This window comes from Stylophora pistillata, chromosome 10 (assembly GCF_964205215.1).
Source record: "Stylophora pistillata chromosome 10, jaStyPist1.2, whole genome shotgun sequence".
Taxonomy (NCBI): Eukaryota; Metazoa; Cnidaria; class Anthozoa; order Scleractinia; family Pocilloporidae; genus Stylophora; species Stylophora pistillata.
Window position 1 is genome coordinate 18898119 of NC_142528.1, and position 21806 is coordinate 18919924.

A 21806-nucleotide genomic window follows, 5' to 3' on the forward strand; every position below is an offset into this window, starting at 1 on the left:
AGCGTCCGGGATTCGTAGCAAGATTCTCACGTGCCAGCCAGAAACCTTCACGCGGTTGCCCTTTTCTGATTGGAAGACGTTACACGATGACCAATTCAAAATATTCAGTGCAAGTCTAACACTCGTCGATACCATGTGGCAATTCGAAGTACTATATATCGTAACATCAAAGAGTATGTGCCACTCCGTAGTGGCAGGAGAGATATAAGGGACTTTAAGCAACGAGAGGGGGGACGGCGACGGGGACTCCAAAACCCTTATAAGACTGGGGAGAGAACGTCGTCGTGGCGGGAATTTCTAAACAGTTAAGCAGCCATTACAAAACGCCGCTTATTATGTCTTTGAAAGAAGTTCGAAATCAACTTTTGATTAGCCACAGTGATGGTTTGATAAACGATGAGGAACTTCTACTCCTGTACGATTTAAACAGGTCCGGTAATGTCGATCTTCCTTATAATTCTTATCTTGGTTTTGACTTGGATGATTTAGAAGACGACGCGTGCCGTTCAGAGTTTCGCTTCTACAAGAACGACTTACCATTTCTAGCTGAAGTATTGGGAATTCCTGAGGTAGTGGAATGCTATCAAAGAAGTATCTGGATTGGAGGCTCTTTGCATTTTTCTAAAGAGACATAGCTATCCTTGTCGATATTCAGACATGATAGCTCGCTTTGGGAAGCCTGTTCCAGTGTTGTGCATGATAAACAACTACATGATCGACTACATTTACAAGGCACACAGTCACACAATTTTGCAGTGGAATGATAGCATCCTCAACCCTCATTCACTGGAAATATACAGTAACGCCATAACAGCTAAGGGATCCCCCTTGGATAACTGTTTTGGACAGTTAGACCAATAAGCAAGCCTGGCCAAAATCAGCGCATTGTCTACAATGGTCACAAAAGAGTTCACGGTGTAAAATTCCAATCCGTGGCATTACCAAATGGAATTATTGGAAATATGTATGGACCAATCGGTAAGGGAAATGGAATATAAAATTACCCTTCAGAAAAAGACCCGAAAATTTTTAATCTAAATGTTTTTAATTTGTCTTCTTTTTTTCATAGAGGGGAGACGACACGACGCTGCCATGCTAGCAGACTCCAATCTTCTTCAAGATATGCAACGCTACGCTTTTTCACCTGGGCCAGCGGATCGTCCACTTTGTGTTTATGGAGACCCCGCCTATCCATTGAGGATGCACCTCCAGACCCCTTTTAGAAACATGATACTCACCCCACAGATGGTAAATTTTAATAAGGCTATGAGCTCAGTGAGAGTATCTGTAGAGCTGCTCTTTGGAGACATAGTTGGGTACTTCAAGTTTGTAGATTTCAAAAAGAACCTCAAGGTAGGTAGGTAGGTAGATAAGTTTATTTCTCACATTTTCACAGAAAATCTGAATTACAATGCGGTTACAATTATTTAACAAATACATAAAATTACATGCGTGGATAGGGACTGGGCTACAGTGGGTTTAGAAATACAAGATAATTAATTAAATAATTAAGAATTAACATTTAACTATGTGGGTATGCAGACTCTTATTTGTTGAAGGCTAAAATAGTCCTTGGGAAAAAGCTGCGGCGCAGTCTTTCGGTCTTGCATTTAGGGAGGTCATTTTAAAATTCAACCAAAAGTACTTGGAAAATATGTAGTTATCTTAGAGGTAATATGACTTCATTAGTACCTACATGCAGCTCTCTGTAACTTTACTTTAAAGTACCCCAGGGGTCAAACACGAGAAAGGATATTATACTTCTCCCTCCCATCCCATCAACCTACACAGCAGAATGTATTAAATATATTAAGTATTATTAATATTCTTTAATGTGTGGCAAATCCTTATCCTCCCTCCCCAAAATTAAGCAAAGTATTCTTCCAAGATGGGAGGATCCAGCACAAAAACTCGGAGGTTGTGCTGTCATATAAGCATGTTAATGCATTTCTTAATAAGGCACAAACAATGTAAATCTTTCCTATTGAAGAAAGTCCAATCTTGGATAACTCCTGAACTCAAGCTCATGATTAAAGACCGACAGAAAGCATTTCACAGCGGCAACGTCCCAACCTGGCGCTCTTTGAAATATAAAGTCCAGCAAGAAATAGCGAAGAGGAAAAAGTCCTTTTATAAGAACAAAGTACAACACCTAAAGAAAGATGACTGCCGCAAGTGGTGGAACTTTATCAACCAAATGTCTGGCAGATCTGAAAAGCCATCCCTTATTTCACTGGAGCGTGGCGGGAAAATCATGAGCCAACAAGAACTCGGCGACAGTTTAAATCGATTTTACGTTTCAGTTAATGCGGACATACCGCCACTTGACAGTAATCTACTACCAGCCTTCCTCCCTGCTGAGGCAGAAGCCCCATTTGTGCAACCCCACGAAGTCTGCAAGAAGTTACTTGCCATAAAAGCCTCCAAGGCCCATGGTCCAGACAACGTACCCTGTCGCATTGTCAAAGAGTTTGCTTACGAACTAGCTGAACCTATCACCACCATCTTTAACACATCACTCCGATCTGGCATTGTACCAGCAGCCTGGAAAGAATCTAATATAATACCCATCCCAAAAGTACATCCACCTATGGATGATGGCGACACCAGACCTATTTCGTTGACTCCCTGTCTGTCTAAAGTCCTTGAGGACTTCGTAGTTACATGGTTAATTGACGATGTCAAGGATAAAATCGACCCAAATCAGTTTGGGTGCCTGAAAGGAACTTCAACAACGTATTGTTTACTGGACATGATTCACACCTGGCTTACGTACCTCGACTCATCCGGACGACACCTCCGCCTTTGCTTTCTAGATTTCTCTAAGGCTTTCGATCGTATCGGGTACAACGTACTGATAGAGAAGCTTTTGGGCTTAGGAGTTCGCATATTTTTAATACCGTGGATAATAAGCTTCCTGACTAACCATCGACAACGCGTTAAGTTACCTGGCTCCATCTCTGACTGGCTTCCAACAACAGCCGGCGTCCCCCAGGGAACAAAACTCGGTCCAATGTTGTTCCTGGTGATGATAAATAACTTGAACATCTCTAATCCTGAATCCTGCACTTGGAAGTTTGTAGATGATATATCGTTGTCTGAGGGGCTCGTAAGGAACAGCACCTCAACTATCCAAACAAGTCTCGATACTGTCGCCTCTTGGAGCTCCAGTAACTGGATGAAACTCAACGCTAAAAAGTGTAAAGAAATGCAGATATGCTTTCTCAAGGAACCCATAGAACTCCCTCATTTGAAGATCGGCGACCAACAATTAGAGCTTGTGACTTCACACAAAGTACTTGGCCTGGTGATTCAAAATAACTTAAAATGGAACAATCACATTGAAGCTACTGTCACTAAGGCTTCTAAACGCCTACACATACTCAGAGTACTCCGTCGAGGGGGTGTGGAGATGAATGATTTAACCACTATCTATATCTCACTGATACGATCTGTTCTTGAGTATTGCTGTGTAGTATGGCACCACGCCCTCCCATCCTACCTTTCACAAGAGCTAGAACGAATACAGAAGCGTGCTCTTAGAATCATAGTACATACTTTATCTTACCCAGAAGCTCTGCAATTCCTTAATTTAAGAACATTAGTTGAAAGACGTAGTGAACTTTGTGTTAAAACTCTTGAAAATATCTCAAGAGGAGGGCCACTTTTTAAACATCTCCCGAAAGAAAGAAAGCAAGTGCATCAGTATCAATTGAGGAACGCTAGCAATTTTTTGTGGAAGGTGGCTAATCTGGTTCCAGGTCTTAAGTCTGGTGACAAGGAAATGGTTGAAAACTATAGAGGGATATCATTACTGTGTATCATCTCCAAAGTCCTTGAAAAGTGCGTTAGTTCATGTGTTTTTTCCTTTATCCAGCCTAAACTTTACCATCTACAAGACGGTTTTGTCAAAGGACGTTCATGTGTTACAAGTCTTCTCAGATCTACATTTTTCTTTGCCAAAGCACTTGATGAGGAGAAACAGCTTGATGCAGTATTTCTGGATTACAGTAAAGCATTTGATTCTGTATCATTGAACTGCTTATTAAGGGAACTGTATGGCGTTGGTATAAGAGGGAACTTGCTATCTTGGTTTAGAAGTTATCTGACAGATCGTTTGCATATGACAGTTATAGATGGCCGAGCATCCTCTTTACTACCTATTTCATCCGGTGTGCCCCAGGGGTCTATCCTGGGACCCTTGTTGTTTATAATATATATTTACAGTGCCCCAAGTGTGACAGATGGTAAGACTACTGTCCAACTCTATGCGGATGATATGAAGTGTTATCGAGTTATTGATAACGGTGCTGACGCAGTTCAACTACAAAGAGACTTACTAAGCTTAACTGGCGGGTCGTCTGAGCATTTCATGAATTTCAACGCTAATAAGTGTAAGTACCTTGTCGTGACAAAGAAAAAGAGTTTTATGCACACATCATATAATCTGAGCGGGTCACGGGTTGCAGTCGTTTCAACTGAGAAAGATCTAGGCGTTCATGTTTCTTCGAATTATCCTGGAACGATCACATTGACTTTGCTATAAGTAAAGTAAATAAGATGTTGGGTATTATCTACAGAACGTGCACCATTGATTGCGACCAAAAAACTATGTTGATTCTATATAAATCGTTGGTACGACCGCAGCTGGAGTACGCATCTCAAGTTTGGTCTCCCTATACTAAAGAAAAAATTAAGGCCCTTGAGCGTGTTCAAAGGCGTGCCACCAAATTTATCTTGAAATGTGATTTAACTTATCCAGAACGTTTACTAAAATTAGGTCTTTTGTCTCTCGAGTTTAGAAGGGAGGTTTTAGATTTATATTTCTTTTTTAAATGTTTGAAGGGGCACATTGATTTTGACGTCCTATCATATGTTAGCTTCAAATCATATAAGTACGATATGAGGAACACAGAAGCCATACTTGCCAAGGGTCGCTTTAGAACCGATGTTTTAAAATTCTCATTTTTTAATCGCATTGTGGATTTATGGAATGACCTGCCTCTAGCTATTAGGACAATTGATCGAGTATCATTGTTTAGTAAGAAAGTGAATCAGTTTTATATCAGTAAATTTAACTTAAGTAAGGATAAATTTTTATAATTTTTGATTACGTATTGTTGTCGCTATTTGTCTAAGTTAGTTTTTAATTTTTTTTGTATTTTATCACAGGCAGTTTATTTAAGACAAGGAATCTAGAATTCTGTATAAACTGGCCTAATTACTCAGATATCTCTTTTTTATACTTGTATATATATTTAACTCCTTGTTTTTGTTTTTGTTTTGATTATCTGAGTAATTGAATTTGAGTAAATAAATAAATAGATAAATAAATTTAAAAAAAAAACATGTAAGGATGCTATGACTTGATTAAAATTTGATGGACAGATAATCATGAGACTAACTAGGTTACAACGCCTGCTGGCATTTCGTATTTTCCCCCGGTTTGTCTGCTCTATGGCTCATTTTTCCCGAGAAATGGGAATGTTCATGAGCATGGTGCTGCGTTTTTGAATACCCTTTTCGTTTGATTTTTTTCTGATAATTGCTTTTTTAAACGGGAGATTGAATTATTTCTCTTCGAATCATTGTCATTGAATTGCGTCGATGTATCGTTGTTATTTTCTTCACTTGCGGAATTTTGTATAGAATTTAAAACACTTTCGTCACTGCTAGTGATCACACTCACGCGTTACAGTTTATTTTTAATTAAGATTTGAACTAAAGTAAACATATTTATTGAGAAAAAAGCTATCGCCTGTTTATACTTCGAACGGACCATTGTTCATTCTCAGAGAATTTTGAATACTCATGAACTGAGTGATCACCATCCGAACTATTTTCATTTTATTGGAGTGGGATGAATTATTCACATCCCATCCTAGGGTTTAGGCGGAAACAAACCTCTTTTATTCTCGATTTTTTTTACACGATACCAATGCTAATGACATCTTGAAATCATTTTCCTTAAGGGAGGATTAAACACCATTTTAGGTTTCATTATTTTTATTGTTTTTACACCATCTTAGATGAGCTTTATTTTCAAATTATGAAAAAAAACACGCTCTTATAACCTAAGCAATTTAACCCTAAACCAGGATTTATTCAACGCTTTTATTTTGTGATTCCTTCCTACATCTCTCATACATTTCCTTCTAATTTTCAAGTGTGGGTACTCTATTGTCCTAGAACCGGTATGGGTAGTTGCGTGACACTGTGTATCATTCATAAGAAACATTCATATTTCGTATATCCACTTTGGTTTCTAGGGTGCTCTTATTCTTTTTAAATTGTCCTGCCAAAACGCTTCTCTCTCTATTTCTTTTTCTTCTTTTAGTGCACACCATTCGCACTGACCGCAAACAAGTGACTACCTACATCGAGGAAAATTAAACCTACGACCAGGAAGTGGGAGAAAAAAAATACATCCATCGAAAAATCATCCAAAAACATATTCCATCGGTTATACTGTCAACTGACGCCTTCATTTTTGGTCTATGTCACTTATTTTCAAGTTCTTCGCTCTAAATACCTTGTATGACAACGTAATGTGTGACAAATAACCGTCTTTTGTGAAATATGCAAAAATCTTGCGTGTCTATTCTTGTTTACCAAACTTGCGTTTTAAACGACATTCATTTTTTAAACGTAAAAGTCATGCGTCCTGAATAACCTTTACCACATGCGTGTGAAAACCTTTTGGGACTCTTATAAATACCTATTCTGCTCGCAGTCTTAGTCGGTTAGACTACAATGTCTAACCCGCGATACCCAAACGCTTAATATAGGGTCCATTCTCTTTTCCCTGTGTTGTGTGACAATAAACATAATGTATAACGCGGTTACGCGGTTGTTTTCAGCCATTGCTCTCACGTTAATTTTTTAGATACACAATGACACCTGAAAAACAACTGTTCCTAGCACATTTGGATGAAGAGATCGAACAGAATCCCCAGTGGGCCGGAGCCGTCTTAGGCGAACTTTTTTCCATTGTCAAAGAAAAAGCTACCACGCAAGATCTTTGTGAAATACGCAGACAAGTGACAAGATACGTTGACGAGATTGAAACCTATGATGCACAAGTAGGCGAACAAACTACTTTCCATCAATTGTACAGAGACATGATGACTGCCTTTGTAGCTTATGTCACGTATTTACAAATAAAATACCGCGCTGTGACAATAAAAATTGTACTATGCAAAACAGTGTGTTGGAGATAATCCCTTCGCCATTTTGGATTCTTTTGTTTTCGTTATGAACCGTTAATTTTTTTTAAAAAACTACTCGTGAACCTACGCGAAAAACAAACCCTAACCCTAATAACCCCTCGCACACCTACGCTACATTTAACCCTAACCCCACCTAACGCCCCTTAAACCCTAACCCCTAAAAACCCCTCGTACACTTACACGATATGAATAACTAATTAGATCTTACTCGGCCGAGACATTCGGACCCAGACCTCTCGGTTTTACCCATACAGGCCCAACATACTACTGCTTAACGTAGCATGCGTTACTGCGTAACGTAGCATGTATTTAACCGTATTGTTCATCGTAGTTTGTGAAGTTTGTTCAGTATTTGTCCAGTTTTCGAGTTTTTGGTCACTCGCTTCGTGCAGCTATTTCGCCACTAGGCAGGAAATCCACAACATATCAACAAATTTTTAATCGTGTCGTTTCGTTTCGTGTTGAAAATTGTGCGGTTAGAGTTTCTCCTTACCAATAAAAATAATCAGTTGCCCGTGGCACTTACATCGTTAAAATTTGTTCGAAGCTTTAATGATGTCTTCAGAACGAGCACTTGAAGAATCGGACGAAGTAAATCCGCGAACAAGACCTAGAAGACCGGATACGATCCTCGAATCGGATGGAGTTCGTAGCGAAAGGATACGAAGCCTTAAGAACATTCGAAGAGGTCCCATCAAACGTAACTGCTAAAGTTAATGAAGTCATCGAATTACTTTCTGACGAAAGAAACTTACAAAAAGTAAAGGAAAATCTTACAACCTCCGAAGAGGCCTCTTCGTATGTTTGGGGAAACGCACAAAAAGTATGCAGCGGAACTCGTAGACGAAGAAGAGAAGATTAAGTGCATGGATTATTTCAGCCGCGTAGAGGAGAAGTTTATTGACATCTGTCGACAAGTATTAGACTGGATCTTCAGAGTCGAAGAAAACCTCCTGGTTGTTTCACTTCAAGTGGATTCTGAAGTAAACCCAGACGATTCCGTTAACTGTGCAGATGCGAAAACTTTCTCCAAAGCCTCGAAGATTTCAGAGCACTCAGGTCACGCCAGCTCACATGCCAGCAGCAAATCATTCCTCCTACTAGCGAGGGCAAGGGAAGACGCTCGTGTTGCAGAACTTAAAGCAGAGGAAGCTATGTTAAAGAAGAGACAGGAATTGGAAGAGCAGAAGTTCCGCCTAAAGTAGGAAGAGTTGTGTCTTGATTTAGAAGCCGAGATTGCAAAGACAGCGGCGAAAGAACAAGCTTTGAGAGGCACAGTAACTCAGCCACTCCCTTCCACGAATCTAAAGCCCGTGAAGTTGGAGAAAGAATTTAATCGCAAAGAAGAATTTAGTCCACCTGCGTGCCCGCAAAGCCGTACAGCTTTAAAACCACTGGCACTCGAATGGCCACAAGCCAGAGCTGCTGTTTCCGTCCCAAACGTGCCCATCGCGAGCGAAAGGTTAGTTGATGACCAAAGTACGCTGCAACGAGAACAAAATTCCCTGCAGATGCAACAGAATCGGATCGTGGAAATGCTGGTGATTCCAGCTTTCGTTTTGAAGCGTTACTGTAGCTTTGAAGGTTTCTGATGTATGGTTGCCGTTTATTTTTGTACTGGTTGCCAGAGGAAGCAAGTCAAACTAAAAAGCAAATACAGATTTTTTTAAATATTGAATAGCATTTGAGAGTTTAACGAAATTTTAACTTACAATTCGTAGGGCATTCCATACTTCTTATATATCTTTTGGTGATTTCTGGCTGACCGTTATCTGAATATTAGATTCTTCGCGACTTTAAATAAAAAGAGGGGTTGGTCCCCAGACTCCCTGGGACAACGCTCTGGCGCCAAAACTATAAAACACTAAGTGCAAATCAGCTGGCATCTAATCAGAACAAAAGTAGAATTCCCCAACCTCGTCACGATTTTTGATGGCAATCTTTTGGAGTATAACACCTCTCTTCGTCCCTTCGAGAGCTTAGTCGAATCAAGAACGTCTATTAGTACAGAAAGACTGTATTACTTATAACGGTACACTGCCGGGGACGTAAAGGAGCTTATACGTTCGTGTCATCATTTGCCACCCGACGAAGGGTATCACGAGGCCTGCAGACTGATGACAAAGAAATTTGTTGACGAGTTTAGAATTGCGTCTGCATACGAATCCAAAGCAATGAATTTGCCTCCCATTAAGCCCGAGGATGGAACAGCTCTCAGTCGATTCTCCATCTACCTGGCTAGCTGTAGAAACGCAACAACGCACGAGGTGAGTCACGTGCTTAGCATACGTCATAACATTCCTCCCTTCCTTAGGAAAAGTATCAACGAACACTAAATAATAAAACGTCATAGTTCCTTTGGACAGTCTCAAGCTCACTAAGGAACTTGTTCAATAAGGCGCTTAGGCGGTCTTCGGACACGAACTGGGTAGCGTCTCTCTGGAAAAACAGTCTGGTCACGTCGATCAGACTTCTTGTATGAAACGGCTGCTTCTTGATTTACAAGATCCCTTGGTTGTTCTGGGGCTGGTTTCGCCTCCGTGGCACGAGGTTGACTCTGGTTGGGTGTTGGTTCAGTATGTCAAGGAACGTGTCCTACTGTGGTGACGGGCATTTCAGTTGGCGAATATGCTGCTAAAGACTGAGGCACATTCACTTCCAAATCCTCTGATTGTTCCTGCTTAGGGGGTTGCATCTTCGTTTCTGAGAGGTCTTTCAACTGATCGATCTGTCGTTTCCAAAATAACTCTTTTACCTGTACACGATAAGTCACAGGTCCTAACTTTGCAACTACCACTCGCTTGACTCAAGGATCTTGACTCTTCCTGTAGTCTTGTACCAAGACTGGATCTCCTACACTAAGCTGTCTCTTGGGCGCAGTAGGTTGTAACTTGGAGGATTTAGATACTTTCTTTCGAAGATCTGGGCGTAAAAGATCTAGACGTGTCCGTAGTCTTCGGTTCATCAGCAATTCAGCGGGCGTACATCTTGTTGCCGTGTGCAGTGTAGTGCGATAGCTCAATAAGAATGAACAAATCTGCTGTGATATGGTACCAGGCTCACTTTTAGCTGCTTTCATCGCTTGTTTAAAGGTTCTTACTGCTCTCTCCGCTTCGCCGTTAGATGCTGGATGGTATGGTGCGCTGGGGATTTGTTTCACATGGTTGTATCTTAGGAAATCTTTAAACTCTTGTGGAATAAACTCAGGGCCATTATCTGAGATAATCTCTTCGGGTAAACCATGAATAGGAAAGAGAGAGCGTAATGCGTCCACCGTTGCTTGAGCTGTTGTGCTTGACATGGGTATCACTTCTAGCCATTTAGACTTCGCGTCTACGACAACCAAAAAGAAACCACCAAGAAATGGACCACAATAATCGACATGAACTCGTTGCCAAGGTCGGTGCGGCCACATCCAGGGATTATCGGAGGTTAGTGGCGCTTTACTGTGCGTTATCTGACAGGTCTCACAGTCTCCAACTAACTGTTCAATATCTGAGTCTCCAACTAACTGTTCAATACGCCGGCCACCAAACATGAATTCTAGCTAATGCTTTCATTCGTACAATTCCAGGGTGACTCAGATGTAACTCTGCTAACACAGTCTCCTCTGGAATCACTGGAATCACGACTCTTGTTCCTCTCAAAAGACATCCGTCCTCCATTGTAAACTCATTTCGTTTAGCAAAATAGCTTTTCAAATTTTCTGAAACCTCGGACTTGTCCGACCATCCATAAAGGGTGAAGTGAATGACTCGCGATAACACTGGGTCCGGCTCGGGCTGCATCTTCCCGAAGCCGTGTAGAATTGATTGGAACTCTAGCAACTTGGACCCTGTTGACGTCTGCGGATTCTTCGTCAATGTGTAAGCCAACGTCAGTTCCTTTACACGGAAGTCTTGATAAGGCGTCTGCATTCTCATTCTGCTTTGATCTGCGGTACTTGATATCATACTGGTAAACTGAAAGCTGGATTGCCCATCTTTGAATCCGTGATGCAGCTACGGCTGGAATCGCCTTCTTGGAACCAAACAATAACGTTAGGGACTGATGGTCTGTCAGAAGGGTAAATCTGCGGCCATACAGAAATTGCTGGAATCTGCGAATACCGAAAATGATGGCTAGAGCTTCTTTTTCAATTACCGAATAATTTCGTTCAGATTTGGTTAAAGATCGCGAGGCGTAAGCAATAGGACGCTCAGTTCCATTAGCAGTGATGTGTGAAGTTACTGCTCCCAGGCCTACTGGTGAAGCGTCTACGGCTAACTGAACCTGAAGCTTGGTATTGTGATGAACCAACACTTTTGAAGAAGCCAGAGTATCTTAAAGAGCTTGAAATGATACTTGACACTCCCTATTCCAACACCAGGGTGCGTCCCTCGATAGTAACTGGTTCAAAGGACTGACCAATGTTGACATGTTTGGGATGAATTTGCGATAGTAGTTTACCAAACCTAAAAATGATTTTGACCAGTGACGATCAAATCATCCAATATTGCGCCAGTTTGGGTCAGGCCATCTAGCATTTTGTCAATCATCTGTAGGAATATTCCAGGTGCAGCTGCCACTCCAAATGGTAGTCTAGTGTACCGGTATAAACCTAAGTGGGTATTGATGGTGACATAGGGTTGGGTCTTCTCATCCAGGACTACTTGCTGGTAGGCATGACTGAGCTCTAGCTTAGTAGATAATTCACCTCCATTCAACTTTGTGAATAATTCGTCTGGTGTCGGCATAGGGTACTCTGGGACATCTAAGTAAGGGTTAATGGTGAGTTTGAAATCGCCACAAATTCTCACGGTTCCATCTGGTTTAAGAACGGGAACAATTGGTGTGGCCCAGTCCGAACTTTCAACCTTTTTTAATACTCCTTCTTTCACCAGGCGCTTCAGCTCCTTTTTACCTTCTCCCTGAGTGCGTAAGGCATCGGACGAGACTTGAGATACCGACGTGTAGCATTCTCTTTTACTTTGAGTTGAGCTGTGAATCCGGTAATGGTACCTAGTTTACCATCAAACAATTTGGGGTACTGTTGAACTACGTCTTCTAACTTGGGTCTTGGTTGGTTAGCTTGTCAAACATCATTAATGCGGTGCCACTTCAACTTAATCTTGGACAACCAATCTCTTCCCATGAGAGCAACACCTTTCCCTTTAGTAACTATAATGGGTAGGTCAAGTTCTTGGAAGCCATACTTAACATGAAAAGCAGTATCTCCATACACTGGTATCGAATGCCCAGAATAGCTCCTTAAAGTCACGTTAGACTTTTGCAAAGGAACTGAGCCAAAATCTTTCTGCCATATTTCTTCAGGGATCACAGTCACTGCAGCTCCTGTATTCAATTCTAATTTACAGGGAACATTGTTGATATTAAGCGGTATCAATATCTCATCCGATTTCTTTTTTGAGGAATTTCGTACAGAAAACATAGGCCATTCACGGTGATATGCGTCACCGGAGTTTTCAGGATGTGAGGAGTCAGAGGCCTCACTACCAGAACCACTTCCAGTGCCTAACTACTTAATTCTTGAATCTTTTTTCTTCTTCTTTCCCTGTTTAAATTTTAACGGCTTGAGTTTACCTTGGGTTGGGGATTTCGCAGACTTCTTCTGCAGACATAGTGGACTGATGTGCCCATTTCGTTTGCATATGTGACAATCGGAATCTTTATGAAAACACTTTTCAGGTGAATAATTTCGCCTGCCACAACGAAAACATGGATCATGTACCTCCACCTTCCGAACGGGTCGAGGCTCACTAGAAATCTCGAATATTTCCTTGTCCGTCAACTCCATGCCAACGGCGATATCTACTGCTGTCTTTAGTGTTAAATCTGCTCCTCTTAATAATTTTTATTCGAATCGTTTGTGAGGTAATGCCACACACCAGTCTATTCCTCAATGCTTCATCGCGATATACCCCAAACTCACAAGTTTCTGCTAATTTTTGCAACTTAGCTAAATATTCACGAATTGACTGACCTTCCACTTGATTGTACTTGTGAAATTTGTACCTTTCGGCGATGATAATTGGTTTCGGCGTCAAATGTCGGCCCATAACTTCTACAATTTCCGTGAACGATAACTCAGTCGGTTTAGTCGGCGTAGTTAAACTCTTTAACAAAGCATACATCTTCCCACCAATCAAGGTAAGTAAACTGGCTGCGTTTTTCTCGTTGGGAACATTGTTCACCACAAAGAACATCTCCAAACGCTCTACGTATGTCGACCACTCTTCCACTTTCGGGTCAAAATTCTCCATTCGTCCGAAATAACCAGCAACTGGAGCACTGAGTGAAGCTGCACTCGCTCCTTCGACTTCGACCTCGGTGGTATTATCTCCCCCGGGCATGTTACTTAATCCCGTAACTCGTCGCCAAAATTTGTAGTGTTCGGAAAGACGAGAATAGAGTCAATTGCAATATTAACTCAACTAGTTTAATGGCGGATGCACTAACAACAACAACGCACGAGGTGAGTCACGTGCTTAGCATACGTCATAACAGTGGGGTCCTCACCTGATTTCGGCAAGAGCTAGGGGCAGTCATTGCGGACATCCAGGCGATGTTCATCAGTTAAAAGTTCCAGACGCTAACCGCTCCTTTCTTCCCTTTCTGTGGTGGCCGAATGGCGATTTGTCCTGTGCACTGAAGGAATACCAGATGTCAGTTCACTTGTTTGGTGCCGTTTCTTTGCCAGCCTGTGCTAATTTTGCACTCCTAAAGATGGCAGAGGATAACAGCCAGCATTTCTCAGCCGATGTCATAAGCACCGTCAGAGGAAACTTCTACGTGGATGACTGCCTCAAGTCATTGCCTTCAGCAGAAGATACTATTGCCCATGTCAGCGAGTTGCGCAGCTTACTACAGCGAGGGGGCTTCCGAGAGCACGCACAGACCACCAAGGAAATCAGCCTCGAACATGTAGTTGAACGAGCACTCGGCGTGCAATAGAGAGTAAACACCGATACCTTTGGCTTCGACGTCAGTGTCAAAGAAAGATCCCCCTTGCGCGGAGAGGTATCTTGTCCATTATTGGATCAGTGTTCTACCCCTTTGGCTTCGCTGCACCATTTGTCCTTACAGCCAAGAAAATTCTACAAGACCTTTGCAAGATGAGGTTGGGCTGGGATGATGAAATACCTCCAGAGTACAATGTACTTGGCAAAAATGGCTTACAGACCTTCCTATGCTGTCAAAGCTTGCGATCAACCGTTGTTTTAACCCAGCCAACTTTGGGACCATCGCTTATAGCCAGTTGCACCATTTTTCAGACGCTTCAGAGATTGGTTTTGGTTCAGTATCTTACCTGTGCCGGGTTGATATCAACGATAGAGTCCATTGCGCCATCCTTCAAGGAAAGTCATGGCTCGCACCTTTGAAGAAATTTACTATCCCTCGATTAGAGCTTTCAGCGGCAACAGTGTCAGTGCGGTCAGACAAAGCCATAAAGAGAGAGCGAGAACTCCCACTTACCGAGCCATCAGTTTTCTGGACGGATATTACATCAGTGTTGCGTTATGTGAAGAATGAAGACAAAAGATTTCACGCATTTGTAGCTAACTGCATCGCAATCATTCGAGACGGATCCGACCCTGACCGGTGGAGGTATGTGAGTGAAGAATCTAATCTAATCGACGACCTCTCAAGAGGGCTATCAGCAGAGACGCTGCTTGACTGCGTGGTTCCTCTCCTTGGAGATCAGCTTTAGCGACAGTAAGCCATCTACAACCTGGCTGTTACTAAAGTTCGGAGACTTTAAAAACGTGTCTCTGTAAGAATCAAACATCTTGGGAAATGAAAATTTTCAACCCCCTTCAAATTTTGCATGCAGTTAGGCACTCAGGGGGATGCACAAAAATGCCTTTTTAAAGGCTGCAGCACTCTTGTTTCCATGGTAACAACGACTGCTTGTTCGAGGCCTGGGACGTCATTTTCATACAAAAACATCGTAAAAAGTGTAAAAATGTTTATTTCTCTAGCATACATAGTGACATCATTCGTCTTTACTTTTATGCACTCAATTTTCCCTGGGAGTGAATGTGAATACATCAATAGATTACTTATCTTGGTACAGTTTCGGTCATTCTTACTGTAGGGTAAAACAGGGAAAACGTTTGTCTAAATTTCTCGAAAAGTACACCGATTCTGGAACTGAGACTACGCACTTAGTTTGTTATAATATTATAGTGTGTAAATATGTAAAACCTCTGTGGTAATTCTCTAGCGAAGCTCAAAAATCAGATATTGCATAAATTGACAATGTTTACATCTAATGTTCTGAACAACAAACGTTTCAGACAAACGAAAAGTGCAAGACTTTGGAAGAATGTTATCTTCTAAGCAATATCCCCAAGAGAAATCTCGCCTCTAGCTTTAATATTTTTAAAAACAATTCATCAACCTTCATGAAGGACTTCTCGACGTAACTAAAGACTTGTACCTTAAATTACTTGCAAATTATCCAGATTCTGAGTACTGTACCCTCTTTCATGGGAATTTAAGCAATCCGAAATCCTCTGACGATACAGCGTTATACTTGTCTGTCATTTGAAACATGTTAAAGTTGGCTGATCTACACGAAGCAATCGTAACACGACAGGGATGAAAAACGTCTGCCCATGCGTGGCGTGAGTATGTTGATGTTGTCGTTGCGTCGGCGAGTTCGATCGTTTGATCAACGAAATGTTGGCGCAATTTAAGCTGTGTATTCGTGGACATATTTTGCCTTTCAGACTGGAATGTAAGGACGCTATTTGAAAATAGCTTCTGTAAACTGAACTCGTCGACATGTTGAACGTATTATTTTTGGGAAATGTTTATTTGCTTGCTCAACAGCCAACTTTCAGTACTCGGTAAGAAAACACATTGCAAGCTTAATTTCTTTGAGTCTAAGTTACCTCCAGTTTAGATAATAAGGTAAGATTCAAATTGATAGCAGGTAAATAATGCCATGCTTTGGTAATACATGTGAATCTCGAAGAAAAATGGAAGTTACCATATTTTTATCAAGGCAAAGCGAAAGCACACCCATCCTACACGGTGTTACATGAACAAATCAAAACCGCTGTAAAATATCGCGTTACCCCATGCATATCGCTCTCACTGGAACTTAACATTCGTTACAGTCCTAAGAGTGTATTGGAAATTAGTTATTTCCATATGGTATGAGAGGAGCTCCTATGAATGCTGCCACTCAGCAAAAGCCACATGAAACCCATTGTTCTCGTGCATGTGCTATCAAAAAGAAAAACTCCTGGGAAGGTTGGAATAAGTACAATGGTGTTGGAACTCAAATGAAAACAGAAGCCAGAATTGCTTCAGGATTAGTGCTGACAGGAAGTTCAGGGCCAAAAGAGCGTTTTCACTCACGTGACCAAATTTCTTTATCGTCATGGTAACCGACTTCATCTGCCATGTTGGTGTTCCATGATAATCAGCTCTGAGTATTGTGACAGGGAACATTTGGAGCACATTTTACGGTTCTGAGAAGACAATCGTGTAATATTTATATTTTCGCTATCACAGTCCTTTGCCTTGTCATTAGCTGTGGGAACAAAACAGGGAAGAAGTGGTCTAACGTCGAAAAAGTAATGTTTTTTCGTGTCCCACGTGTTCAGTATAGTCAAGGAGAGTACACCGAAGAACTTACTTCTGAGCGAAGAAGAATGGGGATCTGTGCGATAAGTAGAGATGACTTAACTGATGATATTTAAGAACGCGATAGGGTCTGCAGCCGGCACTTCGTTTCAGAAGAAGCTGCGAAAGATTGGGATCGATTCAACGTAGACTGGGTCCCTTCCCTCCATCTTGAGCATTCAAGTATGCAGGTCCATTGCATCGGGCAACTATTTTATTTTCACTATAATAAAGTGGGTATTCTTTCTCTCCAAAAATTGTTTAACTGTAGATGTACCTTAAGCAGTCTAAAATTTAGGAAACATTTTCAATACACCAGATTTTAAAGACTGATCGATATAAATGGTTTCTCATTTTAGGGACATCAAATTGCATTGTTTCAAGGTGTATACCACGAGCAAGACATGTAGCAATGGTGGCAGCAAATAGTCCACAGTCACTGCTATTTGTCTGTTGTTGCACAGGGACAACTTGAATGCTAGTAAAATTTGAACGTCCAACAAGATTGAGTACCTGCTCTTGTACTTCATTTAGAATAATGTTATGATACAAACTGTCATACAGGTTGACAGTGCCATCTTCACACCCAACTGAGCTTACACATACCCAGTGGGCATTGCCAGTATGCAGAATCTAAATAAATTCCCCAATAACCTGATTAAAGTTTCTAACAGGGCCTAAAGTTGGTCTCTGAAAGCCCTCCACATCTGGATTAATGTTTCTTAGACAAACATGTACTTCATGGATCATAGTCAAGCCACAGTCAAGCCAACCATTGGGTGATGAGCTCAATTGGTAATGCCCATCATTCAGCTTTGCAAGTGATGCTGACTTTTCTGAAGAGTATTTTGAAACACCAGTTATCACAACACCATCATCAGATGCATTGAAAGTGTCACTAACAACCTTTGTTCAGTTTTTCCTCCTGATTTACACACCATACATTCCCAAGTTGTCACTGCATTGTTCAGCACCTGCTTGAAGTATAAGCAGGGCAAATGAAAAAACTTTCTACCTTGACAAAATGGGTTGTGGCATTTGAGCAGTTTATCTGAACAGTAGCTTCTGTTTGCATGTGTAGATAAAATCTAATTTGAGAGCTTCATCCAAGATATCTCTCGTCTGTTGCATTTTTGATTTTTCATTTTTGGCTGCTGGTGTTTTTAGACACAGGGGAAAAAACCACTTGTTAGGTACTTTTGTAATTTTCAAACAAGATAAATGAAAAGTAGAGATGGGACATGCTTGGTTTGTGCATGTTACCACAGGCTCTCTAGCTGCCAGTCTGCAAAAACAAGCGAAAACAATTGGGATAAGGGGATGAGTGAGACGAACTTCACTTTTGAGTATACCACCTTCCCAAAATTTCTGGTAGCACACAGTATCTCCAGAAGTGATTAAGTTTGGAAACAACAGAGTGCCATTGTCTGACATCAGGCAAAATTCTTTCACAGAAGAGATCAATTTGCTCACGAAAACCACAAACAACAAAGTCACAATAAAGCTTTTCAGCAGTGAATATTTAATGTTGGATTTGGTAAAAGTAGGCATGAGTTGTATTTGTTAATATACAGCTCCAAGTCTATATCATTTAAACAATACGGGCTTTTGACCTTCCCACATCCATTCCCACAGCAATCGCACCTACACAAAACGTCAGGTGTGGCATGTAACCATGGATATTGTTTATTGATAAACGTGCCACATTTCGTTACCTGAAAGTTGATGTGCTTTTCCATCATGATCTTTTCATAGGTTTCAATATCAACACTTTCATGTTTACAGCCATGTTCTGTAGACTTCTATACGCCTTAAAATAGTCTTTACTGTAATAACTCGTGTCAAGCACCAAAAACAACAATAAATCCATCGATTCGACCAGGGGCAGGCACTCTGGATCGTATTTTTTGTCTGATAACAAGAGAGGATCGATTTCAACGCAAGAAATCTTCTCTATTAAGGTTTTTTTACGAGGGTATCGAGCGTGTTCGCATAATCTGAGAGAGGATATCCCACCATGTTGAAAAATGTGGAACTCCAACATGGCGACTCAACTTTCCCGCGAAATTTGTGACGTCATGTGCAAACGCTCTATAGTGGTATGGTCGATGAAATTGTTTTGTGCTTTGGGGCCTTGCAGAAGTTGTAGCACACCAAAGGTTTGGGGAACTTTTGTGTGATTGAATCATAGATCCTGTTGCCTAGTAAGATTCCTTGAACAATTATCTGGTACAATCACGCCTGACTCAGTGGACTTCTTATCACAGATATATCCACATTGGATGAATAAAACAATTTGCTAAACAAAAGGGCAATAAGTGTACACGAGTCGCTTCCTGTTCTGCCAAGAACTGTTGACCGTAAAATAGTGCTCAGAAAGAACCAGAAAGTGACATCGCCATGTTGATGTGGTTGGATATTGACTGTTTTTTTTTATTTTTTGAGAAAGAAAAACTTTTTTTAAAAAAATGCAATAGATCTATCTAGCAACCTTTGTGGCATTACATGCTTAGAGCGCCGGATTGTGTTGTGAGGGAGGTCGAAGGTTCGACCCCAGCTGGAGCAATATTCATGGCCTCAGAAATTACTGAGGAGAATTTGCTACCTTTCTATATTATCAAGAAATGGATAGATATTCTAGTATTCTCGGATAAGGACGAGTAAACCGTAGGCCTCGTCTCCTGCAGGGTTAGGGGTAGGAGACGTGGGAAATTTCCCACGCACAAGATTACTGTGTGGTTGATGTCCTCCCCTGGGGTGGGATGGGTGGGTTGGTGTCTTACGTTTCATACATGAACCTCTGGCTTGGGCAGTCTGGGTAACGTATAGTCACGTATAGAAAATAAACTTGATTGATTCATTGATTGATTGTGTAAGAGTATGGAATCCCAAATGAAAGGGTTCCCAAATCTCCACAAAAATAGTGGGTTAATAAGGGGAAAGGAATGGTGAGGGTGGCAAGTGTTCAAAGTGTGAAATGATGAAAGTAAGATGTTAGTTGTTCAATAGAGAATTTGCACTGAGGGACCTACAAACTGCAAGGCAGTTATGTCAGTCATAAGGCAGCATTAAAATAAAAACTATCAGTAGTTCAATTGGGTACGAGCATTGAGGGTCCACACTTTCATTTTAATTTTTACAAGGTATTCCTTTGACCTGCAGATAGTGGGTCAAATTTTTCTTAACTTAATATAATTACACTGGAAATAAAATGAAAATGAAGAAATACAACATAAAAAGACAAAAAGATACACAAGAAAAGAAAAAAAAGGAAAATGAAAGATTTTCATTATAAAGGACTCCATATAAAGGAACCTTTAGTCTCTAGAAAATTGGAAAGCCCATTTTGCTTGTTTTTTTCTTTTTAATTTCTTTGACAAATTTGTTTATTCATTATTTTTATATTCAATTTGCAAGGCAGCCACTTCAAGGCAGTACAAAACTTTATAATAATAATAATAATAATAATAAGGAAGGTTACAATGAAATAAGAAGAGATAGTCATGATCAGAGGAGAAGGAATGAGGGAGATGAGTAACATGTTGGTCATCCTCGGAGACCCAGGGGCTGTTCATGCCCTAACTTGAAATCGACCCACAGCCCATGGGTCTCCGAGGATGCATGTTGGTTAGTATTAAAAGGAATAGAGGAGGTTAGGTATAGGGAGCCAAAAAAGTTTTTGAACTGAAAATTTTGATTGATATGATGGGGGGTGGGAGTTAAGGATGGGCTGGTCTGAGTTGGTTTGATTGACAAGTGGTTTAAAGTAAATGATTGATCGAAATTACTGGTATCTGTCTTGAACTTGAATGGTGATAATAACAGACACAGAAATAAATTATGAAACCTTAACTAAGCTATTTTGACAACGCAGTAAATAATGGAACTGTTGCACGATATTAATGAAAGAAAAATTCCCTCTTCTCCAATATTAGCGTAATTAAAATAGTGGAAGCTTACCTATGTAAAATTAACAGTAATTCGTCTTGAAATGATATATATTTAACGTGGGTTAAAAAATAAATGGCTTCTTGTTTCGTAATTTTTCCAATCCTAAAGATAAAAAAATAAAGTAAAACCAAAGGCATGATTTTGAGTCAACATAGTGTACAACGAAATCCATCTGTTATCGCCATACCTTAGTCTCCTTCGGCACTTAAGTAAAATTTTATTTCACAGGCGTTACACTACTTGCTCCCTGATTGATATCTCGCTTTCTTTCGTCCCTGTATGTCCAAACTTGCGAAAAGGCTTACAGGAATTAAGTTTGATTAATTGGAATGTCGGTCGGAAAACGGCGATGAGCAGCGATTATCCACAGGAGGCCCAAGCTCTGTCACAGGCTCTTTCACAGTTTGTATAGTGGTTTAGTTGGACTTGCTTTTGAGCTCCGTAAATGTAAAGTTGTGTGAAATAATCAAAGAAATAAAGTCTTATCTTCATAGAGAGTATTCTGTGTTGTTCTCCTCGCGATTTGAAGCCGTTTTGATGTGTTTTAGCTTGACGCCCTAAATTACCGTGCGTAAAATACGGGAAGGTCGGAAACCTCTGTTGACACATGCTCGCCAAAATCGCTCGAAAACAACACTTAAATACTTTCCCTCGAATCAAAACTCGGCAGCACGAGAGCCAAATAGTTTCCCTATAAGTTCACCGAAAAACATCCCACAATAGTCGGTTTGTCGAGCAACCAATCCAGCGAGAATTTCAAATTAACGGCCGTTCTGAATTCTTCTAATGCGTGGAGCGTGAGTAGTCCACTATACAAACTGTGAATTCTTCTAATCCGTGTGAGGCGTGAGTGATCCAGTGGTCAGTGCGCTGGACTCTGGGTTAAACGGCCCGGGTTCAAGTCCTGGCTGGGGCTTAACGTTGAGTCCTTAAGCAAGACGCTCCACTCACATTGTTTCGTGTTCTCGGATAGGCCGTAAAGCCGGA

General features: G+C 40.9%; 3 protein-coding genes and 1 pseudogene across 4 annotated transcripts; 2 read left to right on the forward strand and 2 right to left on the reverse strand.

The window, feature by feature from the left end:
• The first annotated feature begins 296 nt into the window (after nucleotides 1-296).
• LOC148722119 (uncharacterized) lies at nucleotides 297-1535 on the forward strand (annotated as a pseudogene). Its single transcript, XR_015992762.1, has 2 exons — nucleotides 297-978; nucleotides 1070-1535. The product of XR_015992762.1 is annotated as an uncharacterized LOC148722119 (transcript).
• An 8500-nt stretch (nucleotides 1536-10035) lies between these two features.
• LOC111341602 (uncharacterized protein K02A2.6) lies at nucleotides 10036-10767 on the reverse strand. Its single transcript, XM_022948591.2, has one exon. The coding sequence runs from the start codon at nucleotides 10765-10767 to the stop codon at nucleotides 10036-10038; it is 732 nt and encodes a 243-aa protein (XP_022804326.2).
• Nucleotides 10768-10910: 143 nt separating this feature from the next.
• Nucleotides 10911-13582, reverse strand: LOC148722120 (uncharacterized). Its single transcript, XM_088736995.1, has 4 exons — nucleotides 13213-13582; nucleotides 12350-12575; nucleotides 11926-12230; nucleotides 10911-11530 (listed from the first exon to the last, which is right to left on the reverse strand). The coding sequence occupies exons 1-4, from the start codon at nucleotides 13580-13582 to the stop codon at nucleotides 10911-10913; spliced, it is 1521 nt and encodes a 506-aa protein (XP_088593121.1).
• Nucleotides 13583-14418: 836 nt separating this feature from the next.
• On the forward strand, nucleotides 14419-14940 carry LOC111341603 (uncharacterized). Its single transcript, XM_022948592.1, has one exon. It carries the CDS (start codon nucleotides 14419-14421, stop codon nucleotides 14938-14940), a length of 522 nt encoding a protein of 173 aa, XP_022804327.1.
• The last annotated feature ends 6866 nt before the right edge of the window (nucleotides 14941-21806 follow it).

Bases quoted from the DNA above. Each gene is read 5' to 3' on its own strand.
- LOC111341602 (XM_022948591.2), bottom strand. From the start codon at position 10,767: ATGTTTGGTGGCCGGCGTATTGAACAGTTAGTTGGAGACTCAGATATT.
- LOC148722120 (XM_088736995.1), bottom strand. From the start codon at position 13,582: ATGCCCGGGGGAGATAATACCACCGAGGTCGAAGTCGAAGGAGCGAGT. The intron at 12,576-13,212 runs GTCAGTCAATTC...CCTGTAAATTAG, and splicing joins CAAGTACAATCAAGTGGAAG to AATTGAATACAGGAGCTGCA. The intron at 11,531-11,925 runs GTGAATTATCTA...CTTCTTCAAAAG, and splicing joins ATTCACAAAGTTGAATGGAG to TGTTGGTTCATCACAATACC.
- LOC111341603 (XM_022948592.1), top strand. From the start codon at position 14,419: ATGCTGTCAAAGCTTGCGATCAACCGTTGTTTTAACCCAGCCAACTTT.